The 20057-nt window shown below is 37.8% G+C and overlaps 1 protein-coding gene across 1 annotated transcript in view; it reads right to left on the bottom strand.

Moving 5' to 3' along the window:
- The window catches only part of NID1 (nidogen 1), a 117454-nt gene that overhangs the window by 87416 nt on the left and 9981 nt on the right, over nt 1–20057 (bottom strand). Inside the window, exons 2-4 of the mRNA XM_044003038.1 lie at nt 10807–11103; nt 6094–6320; nt 3233–3657 (exon numbers count right to left, since the gene is read on the bottom strand). Of these exons, the coding sequence (XP_043858973.1) occupies nt 3233–3657; nt 6094–6320; nt 10807–11103 (949 nt within the window). The remainder of the gene's footprint in view (nt 1–3232; nt 3658–6093; nt 6321–10806; nt 11104–20057) is intronic.

Below are 20057 nucleotides of genomic sequence, written 5' to 3'. Positions count from 1 at the left end.
GAGAGGTGGAGATGGCATTGCTTAAAATATGATCGTTTCACAGATGAGAAATTCAGACATACCTAGATAGGGTGGAAACATGGTAGGAAATAGAATGAGAATCAAACTAGACATCTGCAAGAGAATAAGTACATCTGAGGAAAATACATCCAAAACATCTGGGGAAGATTAATTGGAAACATAGTTTTAAGAGGCAGATTGCCATGTTCTCGAGAACTTTTAGTATCATGTAAGACACCAATGATGAAATGTTTAAAGGAGGGACACTGATGCCTTGGGCCTTCAGGGAGGAGGTAAAAGAATGCGGTTTTTTTCCTCATCTTGCCACTGATTTTTTATGTGACCTGGAGTTAATCATCACCTTTCTCTGCCTCTGTCGGCTCCTTTGTGAAATCAGAATATCACCACATGTCTCCATCTCTTGCCTGCTGCTTTCTTTGGGAATTTCAAGTGAGGTTTGAGTATAAAATGTGATTTATGACTGCCTTTGTTGGTTATGGAGTAAATCACAATAAGGAGATAAAAATGAAACAATAAGATTTCTCAAAAGCCTTGTAATAACTTTATAGAAGGGGGGGGGATAAGAAACCATATGTAATCAATCATAGGCCAGTCATTTCATCTAAGCCTTAGTCCTTCATCTCTATAATGGGGATAATACTTACCTTAGCCTTTCATGGGACTGTTGCATACCAATGGATCGTAGGATCATAGACTTAGTGCTAGATTGGAACTAAGAGGCCATCAAGCCCAACCCCCTAATTTTACAGATGCGGAAACTGAGGCATTGAGTTGTTAAGCAATCTGTACAGAGTCACAACTGGTCATGTCTAAAGTAGAATTTGAACCCAGATCTTTCTGATACCATACCCAGTACTCTCTCTACTTCATCATTTATACGAGATAATATAAAACAAACTTGGATCTATCTCATTTAAAGCTATTTTGATGAATTATACCATTAGCACTAAAAATGTTTTTAATGAAAACATTATTTTTCATAGAAATACAAGAGAGCCTTGTTATAATACAGATTCATAGTGCCGCAGGCCAGATTTTGTGCCTCAGAAACATACATGTGACCAGCATGGCTTAGTGAAAAGAACAATGAATTTAGAAACAGAGGACTTGGGTTCAAATACCAACTCTGTCCCTTGCTATCTGTGTGACTTTGGGCAAAATCTTTCCTATTTTATTGCCTCAATTTACTGATCTGGGGCAGCTAGGTGGCACAGTGGACAAAGCACCAGCCCTGGATTCAGGAGGACCTGAGTTCAAATCTGACCTCAGACACTTAACACTTACTAGCTGTGTGACCCTGGGCAAGTCACTTAACCCCAATTGCCTCACCAAAAAAATAAACAAACAAACAAAAACCAGGGTTTTACTATATTGTATTTGTAGTCTTTATAGGCCACCACAGCAGTGACGGGGGAGTTTAAAATGGAAAACAAACAACTATCCTAAATATCATAGTCAAAACTTAGAAATTGATTTCAGGGTGACAGGTGGATGAAAATAAGACGTGAGGATGGTAAGGTTAGACAAGAAAAAGCTATCGTAGGATATTTAAAGGGTTATAATATGGAACAAGAATTATTTATTATGTTTAAGCTGCTGAGGTAAAAACAAGGACATAAAGGAGGCAGGATCCAGATCAATATAAGGAAAAACTTTCTAACAATTGAAGGTGATTGAAAAATGCATGAAATAACGAAGAGTAAAATGAGTAGAGTTAAGAGAATGTTGTACACAGTAACAGCAATATTGTTATAAGGACAAATTTGAGCAACTAAGGCATTCTGACTATTATAAATAACCCTATTAACTACAAAGGACCTATGAAGGAAGATGTTATCTGCATCCAGAGAAAGAACGAATAAATAAAAGTGTATGGAATGATTTTTCTTTATATACACATATTTGTGTCTAATGGTAGCCATCTCTAGGGTAGGTGGGGGAATTAAAAAAAAAGGGGGAGAAAAAAGTTACATGATAACTTTATTATATATTTAAAAGGAATAGCAAGTTGCACAAGATAGATTTGCAGTTTCATATGCAATCATCTCTTTTTCTATTCTGTTATGAAAATGCTTATTTTATTTCTTAAGTTCAGAATAAAATAAATATCTATTTTTAAAAATGGAATGTGCTGCCTAGTGAGATAGTGAGTTCCGTAGTACTAAAAAAGGTTGGATGGAAGAGACTTTTTCATTGAATGGACAAGATAATCCCAAAGGTCCCTTTCAACTCTTTTATTCTATCTCATATATTAAGAGTTACAAATAAGAAAATATAATTCTAAAAGTCAGATTTTCTAAGCATCCCTTCAAATGGGTAGGATAGAATGCTAGGAGAAATGATAAAGCACCCTGACATTATCTCCATAGTCACAGTCCCAACTCCAAAACGCTATTCAGTCTCTGACAGTCTGACGTCTACATTACAACTCTAACCGTAGGTTCTACAAACTATCAGACCATGTCCTCTCCTCCAAACTCATGTCCCATCACAGGGTTGTGCTGCACTCAGCTCAGATAGGCTCATGAGAGTCAACTGTTAAATTTTTAGTCTGAGCATTTGCACTTTAGATATTGGCAAATGGTATAAACCAGGGCTTAATTTATTGTTTTGTTGGATTTTTTTTTTTAGACTTTAGAAAGTGATGGAGAAAATGTTAATGATGCAGATTAACCTTAAGAGAGTGCTGTATATACATGTTTTTTTTGGGTTTTTTTGGAGAGTCAGTTGTTAAACATTTACCAGCATGTTGCTGCTCTATCCAACTCTCAATTTCTTTATCAGTCAAATGAGAAAGGCTGGACTAGACCATGGGTTCTGAACTCTTTATTTTTTTTTTTTGTCAGGGCCCCTTTGGTATTCTGGTAAAGCCCATGGACCCCTTTTCAAGAGAATGCTTTTAAATAATTGAAGAAAACGCTAAATTTCATTAGAGGTTAATAAAAATAAAGATGTACTTTAAAAAAAATATCCCAGTTCATAGATCCCTAGAAATCTACCCACAGAGCCCTTGGGAAACCCTTGGATCTGAGGCTAAAAACTCTTGAACTATATAATCATTTGAGTATCTCCCAATTCTAAATTCTATTGAACTCCATATAAACCTAGCAGAATTATGTACATTTTATACCACTGGCAACTCAAACACTAATCCTCCCTTTCTCAACTAAAGTCCCCAGACATGTTCCCATAGTAAGTTAAATGGGCTTACCAATCCCTGTTTCCTCTACTTCATCTACATCTATGACCTGTGGATGCTGCTGGGGAAATCCCTCAGCTGGGTACAATAGTGACTTGGTTCCCCTAGTAGAAGGATCCGGGTACTGATCCACCACAACAGATTCTTCCAGAGGTGGTCTCTCCGTATTGGCATGACGTGGGGAGATGGGATTTAACAAATCATATGTGTCTTCATCTCCCCTCCTGGGGATAGCGTAGGGGTCAATTGTGGTGCCCACATCCTCCAAGCCCAAGGACCTCTCAGACACGCTCACCAGGTCATAGTCTTCATCTTCCTCATCTTCATACTCTGTACCATCAGATACAAGACTGCCATCAGCTGGCACCACACCACTGGCAGTGGAAGGGCTCCCAATCTCGAAAACCCAGACGCCTTGACGTCCTGCATTGCTACTCCTAGAGACAAAATTGGACAGCAACTCTCAGAAAGCATTCCTATCCAAAATTAGTAAACAAATCACAAATAGTCCACATAGATATGAAACAGACTCTCCCCCACCCTTGAGAACATTGTGTCTGAACCCTTCTGTAGTGTACCAAAATAGCTTGCTTATCAAAAGTGGCAGGGACTGGGAGAATGGGTTCAAATGAATGGGTATCTGACCTACAATAAGACCAAGAATTTCCAGGGCCACTGTGCTGTGCTATGGACTAATAAGCACAGAGAACTCTTTGTTCACAAATACTAGAGAAGGTGTTCCAAATTAAACAAATCTCCTTTGATATATTTGGAAGGTAAAGTTAAGAGAAGCTATTTTATCTTAAAATGCTACTGGTTGGGGCAGCTAGGTGGCACAGTGGATAGAGCACTGGCCCTGGATTCAGGAGGACCTGAGTTCAAATCCAGCCTCAGACACTTGACACTTACTAGCTGTGTGACCCTGGGCAAGTCAATTAACCCTAACTGCCTCACGAAAAAAAAATGCTTCTGGTTCTCATGTTATTGATGAAAATCCTTGGCATATAAGAAGAGTCTTAGTCATTAATGCTAAAGCTACTAAAAATACTCCATCCTCCCTTCCATTTAAATCCATCCCTTTTTCTTGACTACTCTCTGTTTCTCTTTAATCCTCACCCCTTCCTCAAAGTTTTACTACTTTTCTTATACCATAGAAAATTTTAAATGTTCAACGCAGATTTTATCTATACATAGGGCAGATAGTCTGGAAGAGAGGAATATGCCATCAGTCAGAAAGGGTTCTTTTGTTTTGGGGTTTTTTTTGGTGAGGCAATTGGGGTTAAGTGACTTGTCCAGGGTCGCACAGCTAGTAAGTGTTAAGTGTCTGAGGTCCAATTTGAACTCAGGTCCTCCTGACTCCAGGGCCAGTGCTCTATCTCTGAGCCACCTAGCTGTCGCTAATCAAAAAGGTTTTAAAGGCACAGTAAGAAAGATTGGAAAAAATCAAGGCAATCTTGAATAGGATGTCTGATCACCCCCAAATACTTTAGACTCAAGCAATGGAAGTCCCCTGGGACAGGTGAAGGATAAGGAAGAACTTACTACTTAAAAGCTGGTGGGGTTTCCCCTTGCCCAGTCTGTTATAAAGAGGGGAATCAAGGGAGAGAGACAATTTGGGTTCCAAGAAACTCCAGTCTAAATATCCTCCCCTTTTGCTCTATTCTGCACAATAAAATAGGACCTTAGGTTTTTTAGCTAGTAGGAACCATAAAGTCATCTAACCTAACCCCCTTATTTTAAAGATGAGAAAACTGGGGGCAGCTAGATGGTGCAGTGGTTAAGCACCGGCCCTGGATTCAGGAGGACCTGAGTTCAAATCCGGCCTCAGACACTTGACACTTACTAGCTGTGTGACCCTGGGCAAGTCACTTAACCCCCGTTGCCTGCAAAAAAACAACAAAAAAAAGATGAGGAAACTGAGGCCCTAAGATATTAAGAGACTTGCCCAGGATCAAAAAAGTTGTAAGTCAAGATTTGAATCCAGGTCCTTTGATTTCCACTCCAGTATTCTTTTTTTTTTTTTTTTTTTGCAGGGCAGTGAGGGTTAAGTGACTTGCCCAGGGTCACACCTAGCAGTATTCTTTTCAAGGAAACACGTTGCCTCTATTCCTTCCTACCCTAAAAGCCATTCCTGATAGAAAATTTTGGGGTATTTTTGTCTCAGAGCCTAAGCTCATAGTAAAAAGAGGTTTAGTGCCTCATACCCCTTGGAATGCTAGTACAAATTGATGGCAATCAAGACAATCCCATAAACATAGGACACATAGTTACTTGACTCACAGCAGAATGAACTCTTTCTCCAAAAAGCTAGAATAAAAATTTAAAAAGTAAGTCATTGCCCATAGTTGTAGAATATTGCAGATATTATTAGACTCAGGAGAAAGAGCACTGCACTCACCCTGGAGTTAAAAGATTCAACTCTTGCCTATGACACTTAATATCAGTATGACATTGGGTAAGTCACTTAACCTTTTTATATGAAAAATGAGGGGGGGTTGAATTAGATGGTCTCCGAGGTTCCTTCCAGCTAGAGATATCTCTATGATCCTATATGTTGGTCAGTTTTATGAAAATGCCTTTTTTTACTTCTTTTTCTTTCCCTTTTATTCTCTGTCACAAAGGATGACTCATTGGTTAATCAAGGGAGAGGGCTATCTCTGGAAACAAAGCTGATATAAAATAAATAATATCTATAAAAAATTTAAATTATAGTTTTAAAAAAGTAATTTACAGGAGGCAGACATCCTCAGATGCCATACTTTGTATATAACCATGCCACTTTGAAAAATGGGAAGAGCCAAGGAGGTTGATTAATTAGAGGAACAGAAGATGGCAGGGAGAGGAATATCTACTCAAAAACAAATAAAACATACTTGACCAGATTTTCAATGGATTCTCTGTCATTAGCAAATATGTTGTAGGCACCATCGCTTTTCCAAAACAAACCCACTAAGCCTTGACTAAATGCAACCACAGCAGAAACTTGGTTTTCATCCTTCTTGGAGTATGTGGTGTAGAACTGCAAACCATCTTCTGGGTAAAGGAAAATGGCGTACGAACTGGAGTCAGAAGAAGCTAAGACAGCCTGGAATGTGTTTCTCTGTGGAGAAAATTTTAAATTCAGTTTAAAATCTGGAAAAAAAACCCCTCCAAAATGATCAAACTGACCAACTCCAAATCCTGTCATTTTCAAGAGGATACACCCCATATAGACAATGAGAGGGCAGCTCCCTGACCTTGTTCCAGAAACATTTCTTTCCAGCATAAACATCTTTGCCAAATTTTACAAGTGCTTTTACAAGTGATTTACAAGTCTTCTATGATATTCTAAACTGCAGCTTTGTCTAAGAGTGTCAGCACCAACCTCTCTCTCTCTGTCTCAGAGAGACAGAAAACAGAGAAAGAGAGACAGAGAGAAGACAGAGAGACACAGAGAGACAGAGTTCTGTATAACTGGTGACACTAAAGTTAGCCAATAATTGGAGTGATGGAATCTCTAGAATGTCACATGATGCTGCTATCAAGGAAACTCATTCCTTAGACTTTGAAAAGGTGGCCAGTGAAGAACTGTCTGGTTCTGAGTGCTTTAGGAGCAAGAAGTCAACAAGACAACAAAAAGCCAACAAACTGGTAAAATAGAACATGAATTTATTAGGTTCATGTTACATGAAGGACTCAATCACTCTAAATATAAATGAAGTGCTTAGAAGAAGCCATGGAAATAGACTAGATTCCCTCACAAGATTCCTTTCAGCTCTACAATCTAACAAAATTAGCAAGTATGAAATATGTTTTATCATTTTATCTCAAAGATGAACTGAAGTGTGTCTCCAAATTATTTGATTATTTACAATAAATATGAAAGGTGTAAAGAATTGTTATTTGAGCTTTTTATGACCCCGTCTTTTGGCTAGAATTTTAAAAAACCTCGCCGCAGGCACCGGCCTGGGGCTCCACAAACTGCATGGTGCTTCACCCACTGGTTGTAGCCATTGCCATGGCACTGGCACCTCACATCATCACTCACCGACACCTACATGGACCTGGCAAAATTATGATCGGAAGCCTAGTGAGGGCAGTCAGGTGACTGTCAGAGCAGTCAGCCAATTGGCTGGGGGCTGTGTGTGGTCAGCCTGGGGTCTGCTAGGAAGGAGGGAGGTTTTCCGCTCTTCTAGCTTGAAGCTGGAAGGTGATAGGACACTGCTGTGTATTCTCAGTTGATTCCTGGGTGGTGGTTTTGTTCAGGTTGTATAATTTCCCTTTTCCCCATTTTATTTCCTTTCCCTTGATCCTGCTGATCCTGTTTGTGTTTTTTTAAGTTCGTTCTTGTTAAATAAATCCTGCTCTGTTTTGAGGGAGGCTGTCGGTCTCCTTCTTTGCCTCAATATTGCGGCAAGCCGCTTAGCTAACACTCCCCGATTAAAAATTGGTCCCTACAAAGGCAATGTTCCAAAAGGATAGACAGCTGACCTGAGTCAGGATGGCCTGAGTTCAAGTCCCTTTCTGACATATACTGGTTATGTAACCCCGGGCAAGTGACTTAACCTCTTAGTTCCCCAAGCAACTCTCTAAAACCATCAGTTGCAGAAAAGGTGCCAATCTGTGTTAGTGGGGGAAGTTCTTTGTTGAAAACTTCTTGAACCAATGAAAACACAGATTTCACCCAAATAAAACAAAACCTAGTAAGGTTTTCTTCTCTTAGCAAGATCTTCCTTTTTTTAAAAAAAATTTTTTAACATTCATTTTTAAAATTTTGAGTTCCAAATTCACTTCTTCCCTCTAGTCCTTCTCCCGCCCATTGAGAGGACAAGCAATATGATATCCATTCTACATGTGAAGTCATGCAAAACATATTTCATTATTAGCCATTGCCAAAAAAAGCAAGAAAAATAAAGAAAGTGAAAAATAACATGCTTCAGTCTGAACTTAAGAGTTCATCAGTTCTCTCTCTGGAACTGGATAGCATTTTTCATCATGAAACCTTTGGAATTTTCGTGGAACATTGAATTAATCAGAGCAGCTAAGTTTTTCACAGTTGATCATTGTTACAATAGAGCTATTACTATGTACAATGTTTTCCTCATTCTGCTTACTTCGCTTTGCATCAGTTCAATCAGTCTCCCCAGGTTTTTCTGAAACCATCTCCGTCAACATTTCTTATAGTAAAATAGTATTTCATCGTAAGTATAAACAGCAACTTGTTCAGCCATTCCCCAACTGGTGGGAATCCCCTCGATGTCTATTTCTTTGCCACCATCAAAAAGAGCTGCTATAAATACTTTTGTATATAGAGGTCCTTTTCCTTTTTCCTCAATCTCTTTGGGATTCATACCTAGCACTGACATTAACCAGATATTTCAATGTCGAGTTCAAGTCCCAATTCCTCTAAAAAAACTTTCCCTAACCCTTCTAGTTCCAGTTTTCTCTCTCTTAATTCTGTTAGTACTTTGTCTGCATCCATCATTTCACTCAAAACTTATCTCCTTTGAATTATTTAAACTGTATGTGTGTTGTTTTTCACAATTACATTGTAAGCTTCTGGAAGCCTGGGTACCTGTCTCATGCATCTTTGTGTCTCCCTCAGTACCTAACAGTTCTGGTCACAGCATAGATGCTCAATAAATATTTGTTGACTGATTGATGTGCTATAGCTGAAAGGGTACTGGACTTGAGGTCAAGAGACCTGGATTCAAATTCTGACTCCAACACTTCCTAGCTGTTAGACTATAAACACTGTGGGTCCTTAATAAATGTTTGAAATGAGCCCTTTTGAGCATCAGTTTCCTCATCTGTAAAACAGGGATAACAATTCTTGCAATATATGTATATATGTGTGTGTATGTATATATATATATATATATATATATATATAAAATCAAAACTTCCTAAAACCTTCCTTTATAGAGGGCTCAGAACTTTCGAGGCAACTCTCCATTTTGCATCAGCATAACCCCTTGGCTTCTACTCCTTGATATATCATAGCTTTTCCCACATAGCTCTCCCAGAACTCTGCTTTTAGCTTCCTTTTCTATATTGTCTTCCCCCATTATATTATAAGCTCCTTGTGAGCAAGGACTGTCTATCTTTTTTTTATTTGTATCTCCAGCACTTAGCACAGTGACTGTCACATAATAGGCATTTAATAATTGTTTATTAAATTGAATATATATTATATATATATACATATATATGCTCACACTTTTTGTAGAAAGCATTATGTTAAGTGCTAATTAAACAAGAGTAGCTATTACTCTCTTTATGAGAATACAATTAGCTATATTAGGACAGAAGACTTTCCCATCATTAAACCTTCAGTATTTTAAGCTTTATTTCTGATCTGATATTCTAATAGTAATCCACTAAAGATGTTGTCTATATCTATAAGCATGGCCAGGTGGTAGTAAGCTACTTAAGCTTTTAAGAGCCACATTTTTCTTACGTAACATGGGATGGCCCTCCTGCAATGAACCTTTGAGTGGACATGAATGAGAGTAACACAGGATAGGCAAGCATGGATGGATAGTGAACTTCATTCATGGGAGGAGTTAATGAGATCACAGATCCATTTAAGTAAAATGCTCATGAAAGATAAATCATGTTTGTACCTAACCAGTCACCATAAAAAATAAAATAATTGATACAGCCTTGCAGATAAGGTACTAAAACACCCCTCAGGCCAGGAGACATAACCATCAGTCAATCCAGTATGTGTTTAAACATTTTGCCAATGTGTTAAGATCACTTTTAATTGAAATTTGGTACCAGTGCTTGTTTTTATGGCTATGTTGCTTAAGTAACAAGTGAGCACAGATAGAGACACTAGCTCTCAAAAGGAATATCACTGAATTCAGAATCAGGCAGGTCTGTCTTGGGTTCCATTCTTGGAGGTTAATTTGTGGAAATATTTAAAGGATTTAACTATAAAATGATTTTATACCCATGAGGTGGTACTATACATGGACAATCATATTTAAATTTATTTTGTGTACTCACTGCTTTCCACTGAAAACTAAAGTACAAGCTGATGTTAGTCAACAGACATTTGTTAAGTGGTTGTTATATACCAAGCACTATGCTAAGGCTGATGATACAAAGAGGCAAATTTTCACTAAAGAAAGGAATGTTTCTCTAAAACTTTCTATTTAACCTCATTAAATTTCTCCTTAGTTATATCTAGAACTAATGATTTCCTCTTTCAAATGACCTTCATATAGATTGTACATACATGTATAAACCTTGTATTTACCCGGATAATCTGCATATTGTCTTCCCCACTAGAATATGAGATCCTAATGGGACTGTGTTTTCACATTTCTTTTTATTCCCAGTATTTAGCACAGTACCAGGAATATAACAGTTAATAAACACTTGTTGATTGACTGGTATGTTAAGAATATTTGTGTTAGGGGGCGGCTAGGTGGCGCAGTGGATAAAGCACTGGCCCTGGATTCAGGAGGACCTGAGTTCAAATCTGGTCTCAGACACTTGACACTTACTAGCTGTGTGACCCTGGGCAAGTCACTTAACCCCCATTGCCCTGAAAAAAAAAGGAATATTTGTGTTAGAACACAACAAAATATATTTACCTTGCCTTCCTGGGTAGGGTCCCTTTCTGACCCTTGGTAAGGAGCCATGGATTCCCAAGTGACCACCACCACACTCTTGGGTTGGAAAGAGACCTCAGGGAAACCTTTTCCAACACAATCCGCAGCTAACTGAACCACAGCAGGAGAAGAGTCTTCCCGATAATAAACCTTTCCACCATTTGTCGTGTCAAGGTCAGCCAGGAAGGGTGCAACAGCTCCAAAGGAAGGTGGAAATCGACCAGGGCTGATTTCTTCAAGAGGAGGTTCACTCATGGCAATGATGCCATTGGTAATGACCTGTACAAAAAAGCCAAAGGTAATTTAAAATGAATATGACATTCATTTTTTCTTAAAACTCATTGAGTCCTCATAACAACCATCCCAAAGAATACAAAACTGTACCTACTGGATCATTTGTACTCAATGCTGACTCACTATTCCCATTACCATTAATAATAATAGTTGACATTCATATAGCACTTAAGAGTTTGCAAAACACTTTAAATACAGTATCTCATTTGATATAATTATGAGGTGAGTCCTTCCCAGATAACATTCAAGACAATTTAATTATTGAAATAGAAGACGACTTTATTCTAAGGCTGGGGAGGATTGCAAAGCTCTGGTGTACTGCCACTAATGAGCCAAATTCTCTCCACTGCCAGATAAATCTGGGGCGGGGGCGGCAGGGAACTCTCCTGAATAGATTTAAGACATGTTGGCCACTAATCTTAGAGAGCTAGGTTGGAAGGAGGAAACAAATATGAATGGTAAAGGGCTTGAAAATTTATTACCAGATTTCTTCAAAATGTAAGTCTCTATATAAAAAAATTTCCAGACCAGAAAGATTTTTAGTGAGTTGTTCTCCACTTGGTGAATCCATAGTAAGATGAATGAAATTAGATTTCTTTTATTTTTTTTCTTTAAATAGTTTTTGGTCATAAACTTATTAGCTCAACAAAAATGAACTAATCAACAACAAAAGGAACAAAATCACACATAAAACCACAAACTCCAAAGTATTTGCAGTTTGCTACATCTTATTTGCTCTATGACTCTTTTCTTAGCTATCTCTAGCATGTATCAGACATAGAAGATGCTTAATAAAAATGCTTGCTGGTTGGTTGATTTTATTGCTTTTAATAATATCATTGTAATTGATGTGAATGTTGTTGTTCTGAGTCTTTGTTCTGCATAATTTTTTGAAAATCTTTGTTTCCCTACATTTTCATTAATTTGTCAATTTTACTCCATTCTACTGATATGCCACAATTTATTTGATTATTCTCAGATCGTTGGACATATAGACCACTGTCAGGTTTTTCCTATTAAAAATAAAGCTGCTATTAACATTTTTGTACACATAGACCTTTTAGTAACAGCCCTAAGAAATAATTCCAGCAGTGGGTGGTCAACGGATATAGTTTCGTAACTCTTCATATATGTTAGCATATTTCGGCATTCTCATTTGTGCTACAAATTACTGCTTTCCTTGAGTTTGTAAGAAAATAGCTAAAAAGGGTTTGGCAATTCCCCCATCACAGTATTTGTGTCCCCAGTACTATGTTTATAAACTAACATCTCAGTGTTCTTTCAAATTCACAGATGGTGACAAATTCCGTTATTGCAATAGAACTGCCATTCTTTTTTTTAATTTCTTTGGACCATATTTTTAAAAATTAATTTTCTAGACTGCTGCAACATATGGAATCAAACTTAGCATTCCATGCACCCTTCAAAGGGCAACAGAATAAACACCAAGACCATAAATCAAAATAGTCAACTCTTTATTTCTGGGTTAATTGGAAATTTGTAGGTTTGAGAGACTCTTTTCTTTTTATCTTCTGTTGCCTTAGTTTCTGATGACTTCTACGCTCATGGTGGGAGAAAGGAAAAAAGAAGGGTAGCTAAAAGAAGGCAAGTTTGTAATTTGTCTGAAAAAGATGACAAAATATTTGGTGGTTTGGGCAGAAGCTACGAGAAGAGTTGGAATTTTGAAGTTGTGGGATTTGTCTGAGCTACCCGAAAGTTTGTTGCAAAGAAGAAATCTTTTTCTTTGCAACCTATGAAACAGAGGGGGGAAAAACCTTCTCCTGACCAAACTTTGAGTGGCAGTTTCCCAGAATTAACTGGTATAGACATTATTTTTCAGATGCAAATGGACAGGCTATGGAGAAGGAAGTTAAGGAAGGAATTTCACACAGACATTCTCACATTTGCCCTTCTCTCTTTCCTCCCAAAGATATAGTATTGCACAAGCATCACAGTTAAAGTTACATGTGGGAGTGTGGGAAAGGAACTCACTTTCTTAAAGCACAAGACTTTGGCAGCTACAGGCTGCTTGTAGGCAATTGTAGCATATGTTTCTGGGGACCACATGGGTTTTCATTTAAATGGCCATTTCTGAATGGAGTTTAAATCAATGCAACAACTTTAAAGAATACTTCTAAGGCCTCCAGGAAACTAAGATTCAGGAAAAGAAGTCTCGAGAAATGAATCACTATCCCGGAAATGTCTCTTCCTCACTGGAGTGCTGGAAAGATTAATTTGATTTTCAAATAATATATTTTTAAAGTTCTATGAACTCCTTGGAGGAAGACTAGGGAACCTGTGGTATAGTAGGCAAAGTACTAGATGTGCAATAGCAAAAGTCCTGGTTAGAGTTATGGCTCTGACATTTACCAATTATGTAAACTAAAGTGAGCCATTTAATCTGATTTAGCATCAGGTTCTTCATCTGTGCAATGAGAATAAAACTAAATGAACTACCTATTTCACAAGGTGGTTGTGGAGGAGGAGGAAGAGGGGAAAGAAGAAGGGGAGGGAGGGAGGAAGAGAAGGAAAGGAGAATGAGGAAGAAAAAGAGGGAAAGAAGGAGGAAAAGAAGAAAGAAGAGAAAAAGAAACAACAGCTAACATTTATATAGAACTTTAAGGCTTGCAATGAGCTTTACATATATTATCTTATTTAATGTCCCATTGGACAAGCTTTTTGGCTTGTTGGTCCTAGATTTCACATTTGTATTGAATATATATTGAATGTATTTTTATATTGAATGTATTATATAGCCCAGAGGTATTAAACTCTGGGCCTGAAAGTTGCACAGTCAAACCAGATTAAAATGTAATTGGGGGGCAGCTAGGTGGCGCAGTGGATAGAGCACCGGCCCTGGAGTCAGGAGTACCTGAGTTCAAATCCGGCCTCAGACACTTAACACTTACTAGCTGTGTGACCCTGGGCAAGTCACTTAACCCCAATTGCCTCACTAAAAAAAAAAAATGTAATTGGGAGGGACAGCTAGGTGGTACAGTGGATAAAGTACCAGCCCTGGATTCAGGAGCACCTGTGTGACCCTGGGCAAGTCACTTAACTCCCATTGCCCTGCAAAAAAAAAAAAAAGCCATCTAAAAAAATGTAATTAGGAAATGTTTGACAAAATAAATAAAAATGCAATACAACACAGACCATGATAAGTTGTGGTTTTTATAAGTCCATATAAAACTGCTGGAATCTACTTTATTTAAGTTGGACACCACTCGTGTAGCCTATATTTCATTTTCTTATTCAGAAAGTTTAATAAGCTGATAGGTCAGGGAAATGTCATAAATATGATGTGCCCAGATTTCAGCAAGGCATTTTGCCAAGAATCTCTCACAATTTGGCAAGATGGAGAGGTGTAAACAGTTACATGATTTCAGAAGACGCTGACCAACTGGTCCCAGAAAATCCAATGGAACATCTCTAATAGAGTACCTAGGTATTTATTTTGCCCTAATCAGTATTCTGATAAACAGTTATAATCAATGACTAAGATGGGGACATAAATGGACTGATGATTATCAAATTTGCCTAGGATATGAAGCTGGGGTATAGATGGTATGACAACTGGTAGGTGGTGCAGTAGAGTACTAGGCATGCAGTCAAGAAGTTCTGAATTCAAATCTGGCCTCTGATGCTTAATAGCTGTGTGTCCCTGGTTAGGTCACTTAATCTGTTTGCCTGTTTCCTCAAGAATAAAATGAGGATAATAATAATATCTACTTTGCAAGGTTGTTTTAAGGATCAAATGAGATAACATTTACAAATTGCTTAGCATAGTGTCTGGCACATAGTAGGTGCTATATAAATGCTTATTCCCTTTCCCTTGCTCCTCTTCCCCAAACTGAAAATGGCAAAAAACTTGTCAGAGTCTCTAAGGCCAACTATTCTCCTTATTGATGACAATGGAACCACACCATTAAGGCTCTAACACCTCAGTACTAAATGTCTTCTGTAGTAAAAATAGCTGACCAACTTTGGGGAATTACAAAGCACTTTACAATCATTATCTCATAGAAGAAATAGAAAAAGCATTTAATAAGTTGGAGTAAAGAAGAATAGTTGAACCAGACCAAGAAGAAAACTGTATTGGAAATGGCTGTTTTTTAAAGTATTGAGGAATATATTTTCAAGATATTTCAAAGAAAGATAATGAACATTTAGAAAAAAAGACAGATTAAATATTACCCCACAAATAATGATTGATAGGGCATAATGACCACTGATTCATGACCTCTTCATCTCTATAAACTCTTTATGAGGATGATCTACATATTTATCAACTTTATTTTTGTTGAAAAGGAAACACATAGACTCTCATACACAATTTTCTATAACAAACCATGTTGATTATAAATCACATAATTGACTAAAAGGTGTAAATAAGTGAATGAAGTATGTGGCCACTCAGAAGGAGAAGAGCCTAACAAGTCACATAGGAACAACCAAATAGCTGAAGAATATCTATTATTTAGACTACAACATGCACTTGAATGAGTAGTCCATCAAGTTAATACATCAATACATATATTTTGGACAAGTACTTTATACATCTCATGAACTGTGACAAGAACTGAACCTAAAGAAGAGATTTTGATTTGCCTTTGGGAAGTGGCACAACATAGTACTTTCAACCATCGCAAGATGCTCTTGGATAAAAAAAAAAAATCCATATTTCAAACACCAATATCCTTTGAATGATGCTATGTAACTGAAAATCATGGAATACCATAATATCTAAGTAATCAAAATTGTAAGTGACTCAAAGGGCAAAGGAGAGTTTTGCTTTGGGTATGAACAGTTTGTGAATTACCTACAAGGACTTGTGCAAAAAAAAAAGAAGAAAAAAGAGGTGTCAAAAGGATTATTCAATTTAAAAATTGAAGTCAAAATTTGTTTTTACATGTAATTTGGAAAATAAAATTCTAAACAGAAAAAAAAAGACAATGATCCAACATAACTCTGAAAGAGTGATGATGAAAAATGTGATCCATCTTCAGAGAAAGAACTGACGGTATTTGAATACAGATCGAAGCATGTTTTTTAAGTTTCTTTTTCTTGTTTTTTGTCTGTTTTCTTTTACAACCTGACTAATATGAAAATGTTTTGCATGACTATAAAAAAGGATTATCCAGGAAATGTATAACCAGAAAAAAGAGGTCAGCTGATCATGTAATGAGACAGGAATAACAGAGAGGTATTATGCTGCATAGGGACATACAAAATGTTAAAAGTCTTAGAGGAAAGCCATCTGCATATTAGGTAGACTTTATGAACTTTTTCTTTTCTTTTTTTTGTTTTTGTTTTTGTTTTTTTGCAGAGCAACGAGGGTTAAGTGACTTGCCCAGGGTCACACAGCTAGTAAATGCCAAGTGTCTGAAGCCAGATTTGAACTCAGGTCCTCCTGAATCCAGGGCTGATGCTTTATCCACTGTGCTACCTAGCTGCCCCTGACCTTTATGAACTTTTTTTTTTTTTTTTGCAGGGCAATGGGGGTAAAGTGACTTGCCCAGGGTCACACAGCTAGTAAGTGTCAAGTGTCTGAGGCCGGATTTGAACTCAGGTACTCCTGAATCCAGGGCTGGTGCTTTATCCACTGCGCCACCTAGCCGCCCCCACCTTTATGAACTTTTAAGGGAGGCCATGGACAAAATTCTCATAGGAAGAAAAGGCATATATAGGGATTGCAACTGGCACTATTTGAAGGAGTACCTAAATGAAAAAAGTCATAGAAAATGAGAGTACAAAGCCAGATTATAGAATATCTCAACAGACTGGAAGAGTCCTCATAGCTAATAAGATGATATTTAAAGGTCTTATATCCAAGATATATAGGGAATTAATAGAAATAGATAAGAACAAGAACCAATCGCCAATTGAAAAATGACCAAAAGATATGAACAGGTAGTTCTCAAAAGAAGAAATGTAGGGGCAGCTAGGTGGTGCAGTGGATAGAGCACCAACCCTGGATTCAAGAGGACCTGAGTTCAAATCTTGCCTCAGACAATTGATACTTACCAGCTGTGGTGACCCTGGGCAAATCACTTAGCCCCAATTGCCTCACCCCCTCACCAAAAATGTAAACAATCAACAACCATATGAATAAAAAAAAAATGCCTCTACTTCCTTTCCTCTCATTCTCTTCTTAACTGTGCAGTAGGGCTTCTGACATCATCATTCAAATGAAACTACTCTCTCTAAAGTTACCAATGATATAATTCCTTTTCTCCTACCTTCCCAGTCTTCTTACATCATACTCCTCCAATCCGCCCCTTCAGCTCTGTGATCCAGTGAAACTTGTCTCCCTGCTGTTCATCCATTTCCCAACTCCATACATTTTTACTGGTTTTCCTCCATGCCTGGAATTCTCTCCCTCATCTCTGCTGTCTGACTTCTCAAGTGTTTTAAAATTATGAACTTTAAAAAAACCCAGCAAACATGAACATTTCAGATGACTAAGATCAGAAAAAAAGAAGACCGGATGTGGAACTGTAAACTTGTATAACATCATTTTAAGTGCATATTAAATTTCTGAGTCTTGGTTCTCTCATCCAGAAAATGGAGTTAATAATTCAACTGCTCTACCTACTTCACCAGGTGGTTATGAGAATAAAATGAGATAATGTATGTAATTACTTTGTCCCAATCCTTATATTAAATTGAACATGATATTAACAAACAATCTGTGTCCCATTCTAAACTTTCTTTTTCTCTCTTCACTTTTGTTTTTTGGCTTTTTTTGTTTTTTGTTTTTTAGTGAGGCAATTGGGGTTAAGTGACTTGCCCAGGGTCACACAGCTAGTAAGTGTTAAGTGTCTGAGGCCGGATTTGAACCCAGGTACTCCTGACTCCAGGGCCGGTGCTCTATCCACTGCGCCACCTAGCTGCCCCTCTCTCTTCACTTTTTAAAAATGTTTCATGAATGCTTTTTTCTCTTGTTTGTTGTTTGAGTCTTTTCCGTTATGAGACGCTATCTCTCTTAAGAACACATGCTAGATACAGAAGCTGAGGATCTTGGTTCAAACTGACTCTACCACTTCTTAGTGTGTGGCACTGGACAATTCACTCTTTGGGCTCAGCTTCCCCATCTGCAAAATGATGGGTTTGGAGTAAATGGCTTCCAAGTTCCATTGTATCTCAAAATCTGTGATCCCAAAGCCCTATGACATTTTCTTCTCCTTTGGAGCATGGTGACACAATTCTCAATAACCATATACTTCTCCCCTCCCAAAGAGAAGACAAGTAATAGAGTCAAGCAGAAAAATTCACGTTAATTGTATCTAAAAATGTATGTCTCACTCTAATTCATCAATCCTCTACCAAGAGGTAGGTTACATGCTTCACCATTAGTCTTCTAAAGTCATGATTAGTCTTTGCATTGATCAATGTTCTTAAGTCTTTCAAAGTGTTTTCCTTTACATCATTATACTCACTTTATAACTCATTCTCCTGGTTCTGTTTAGTTCACGTGGTATGAGTTCATAAAAAGTTTTCCCATGTTTCTCTGAATATATCTTTCCATTGTTTCTCACAGTACAATCATATTCCATTACATTTAAATACCACTTCTTTTTAATACTGGGGGCAGCTAGGTGGCACAGTGGATAAAGCACCGGCCCTGGATTCAGGAGGACCTGACTTCGATTCTGGCATCAGACACTTGACACTTACTAGCTGTGTGACCCTGGGCAAGTCACTTAACCCTCATTGCCCCGCCAAAAACCAAAACCAAAAAACTACTACCATAAAAACTTTTATACCTATGGATGCTTTCCCTCTGTCTCTGATCTCTTTGGGGGGTATATGCCCAGTAGGTCAAAAGCTATACTGGAATAGTGACTTTTGGGGCATAGTTCTAAGTTATTTTCTAGAATGCTCGGATTAACTCACAGCCCCACTCTCGTGGAACTCACAATCTAAAGCAGAAACAACAGGCAAATGACTACAGACAAACAAACTATGTACAGAATAAACTGGAGATAATCAACAGAAGGAAGGCACTAGTATTATGGGAAACTAGAAAAGACTCTTGGTAGAAAGTGAGATTTTAGTCATGACTTGATGGAAACCAACAAAGTCAGGACATGGGGATGAGGAGAGAATTCCAGGCATGAGAGACAGCCAGTGAACATGCCTGAAGCCAGGGGAGAGAGAGTCTTGTTTGAGGAATAGTAAACAGACCACTGTCACTGTTTCAAAGAGTCCATAGGCATGAATAAAGTCTTAGAAGACTTAAAAGTAGGAAGGGTCCAGGTCATGAAAAGCTTTTAGTGATAAACAGAGGATTTTGTATTTGATCTGGAAGTGATAAGAAGCCACTGAAGTTTAGGAAATAGGAGGATACATATCATTGTCAGACCTGTGTTTTAAGAAGATCCATTTGAAAGCTAAGTGAGAATGATGGACTAGAATAGGAAGAGAATCCTGGGTGCGTAGGAGGATGGTGAAACTATCCTTATACCATACTTCAGCAGTTCAGAAGGAGAGAGGGTTTAGGGGGAAAGATGAGTTCAGTTTTGGTCATGGTGAGTTTAAGGTATCTTTGGCACAAACAACTGAGATGTAAAATAGGCAGCTGGAGATGAGACATCTCAGGTCAAAAGACTTTAGGGCTAGATAAGTAGATATGAGAAACGTAACTATAGAGATAGTCATTGACTCTATGGGAACTGATGAAATCATCAAGTAAAATAGAGGGAGAAGAAAAGAGGGTCCAAGACAGAGAAATCTGGGGCCACCTAAGCAGATAAGACCAGGATGTAGATTTAGCAAAGGAAATTTAAAAAGAGAGGTCAGACAGGGAAGAGGAAAAACAAGAGACATAGTGTCACAGAAACCTAGGGAAAAGAGAGTAACAAGGAAAAGAGGGAGCTTTATCAAAGGCCAATAATGATAAGGACTGAGAAAAGGCCATTAGATTTGGTCCTCAAAAG

The sequence above is a fragment of the Dromiciops gliroides genome, chromosome 4 (assembly GCF_019393635.1).
Source record: "Dromiciops gliroides isolate mDroGli1 chromosome 4, mDroGli1.pri, whole genome shotgun sequence".
In the NCBI taxonomy this organism is placed as follows: Eukaryota; Metazoa; Chordata; class Mammalia; order Microbiotheria; family Microbiotheriidae; genus Dromiciops; species Dromiciops gliroides.
This window is presented reverse-complemented; position numbering and strand designations above follow the sequence as displayed.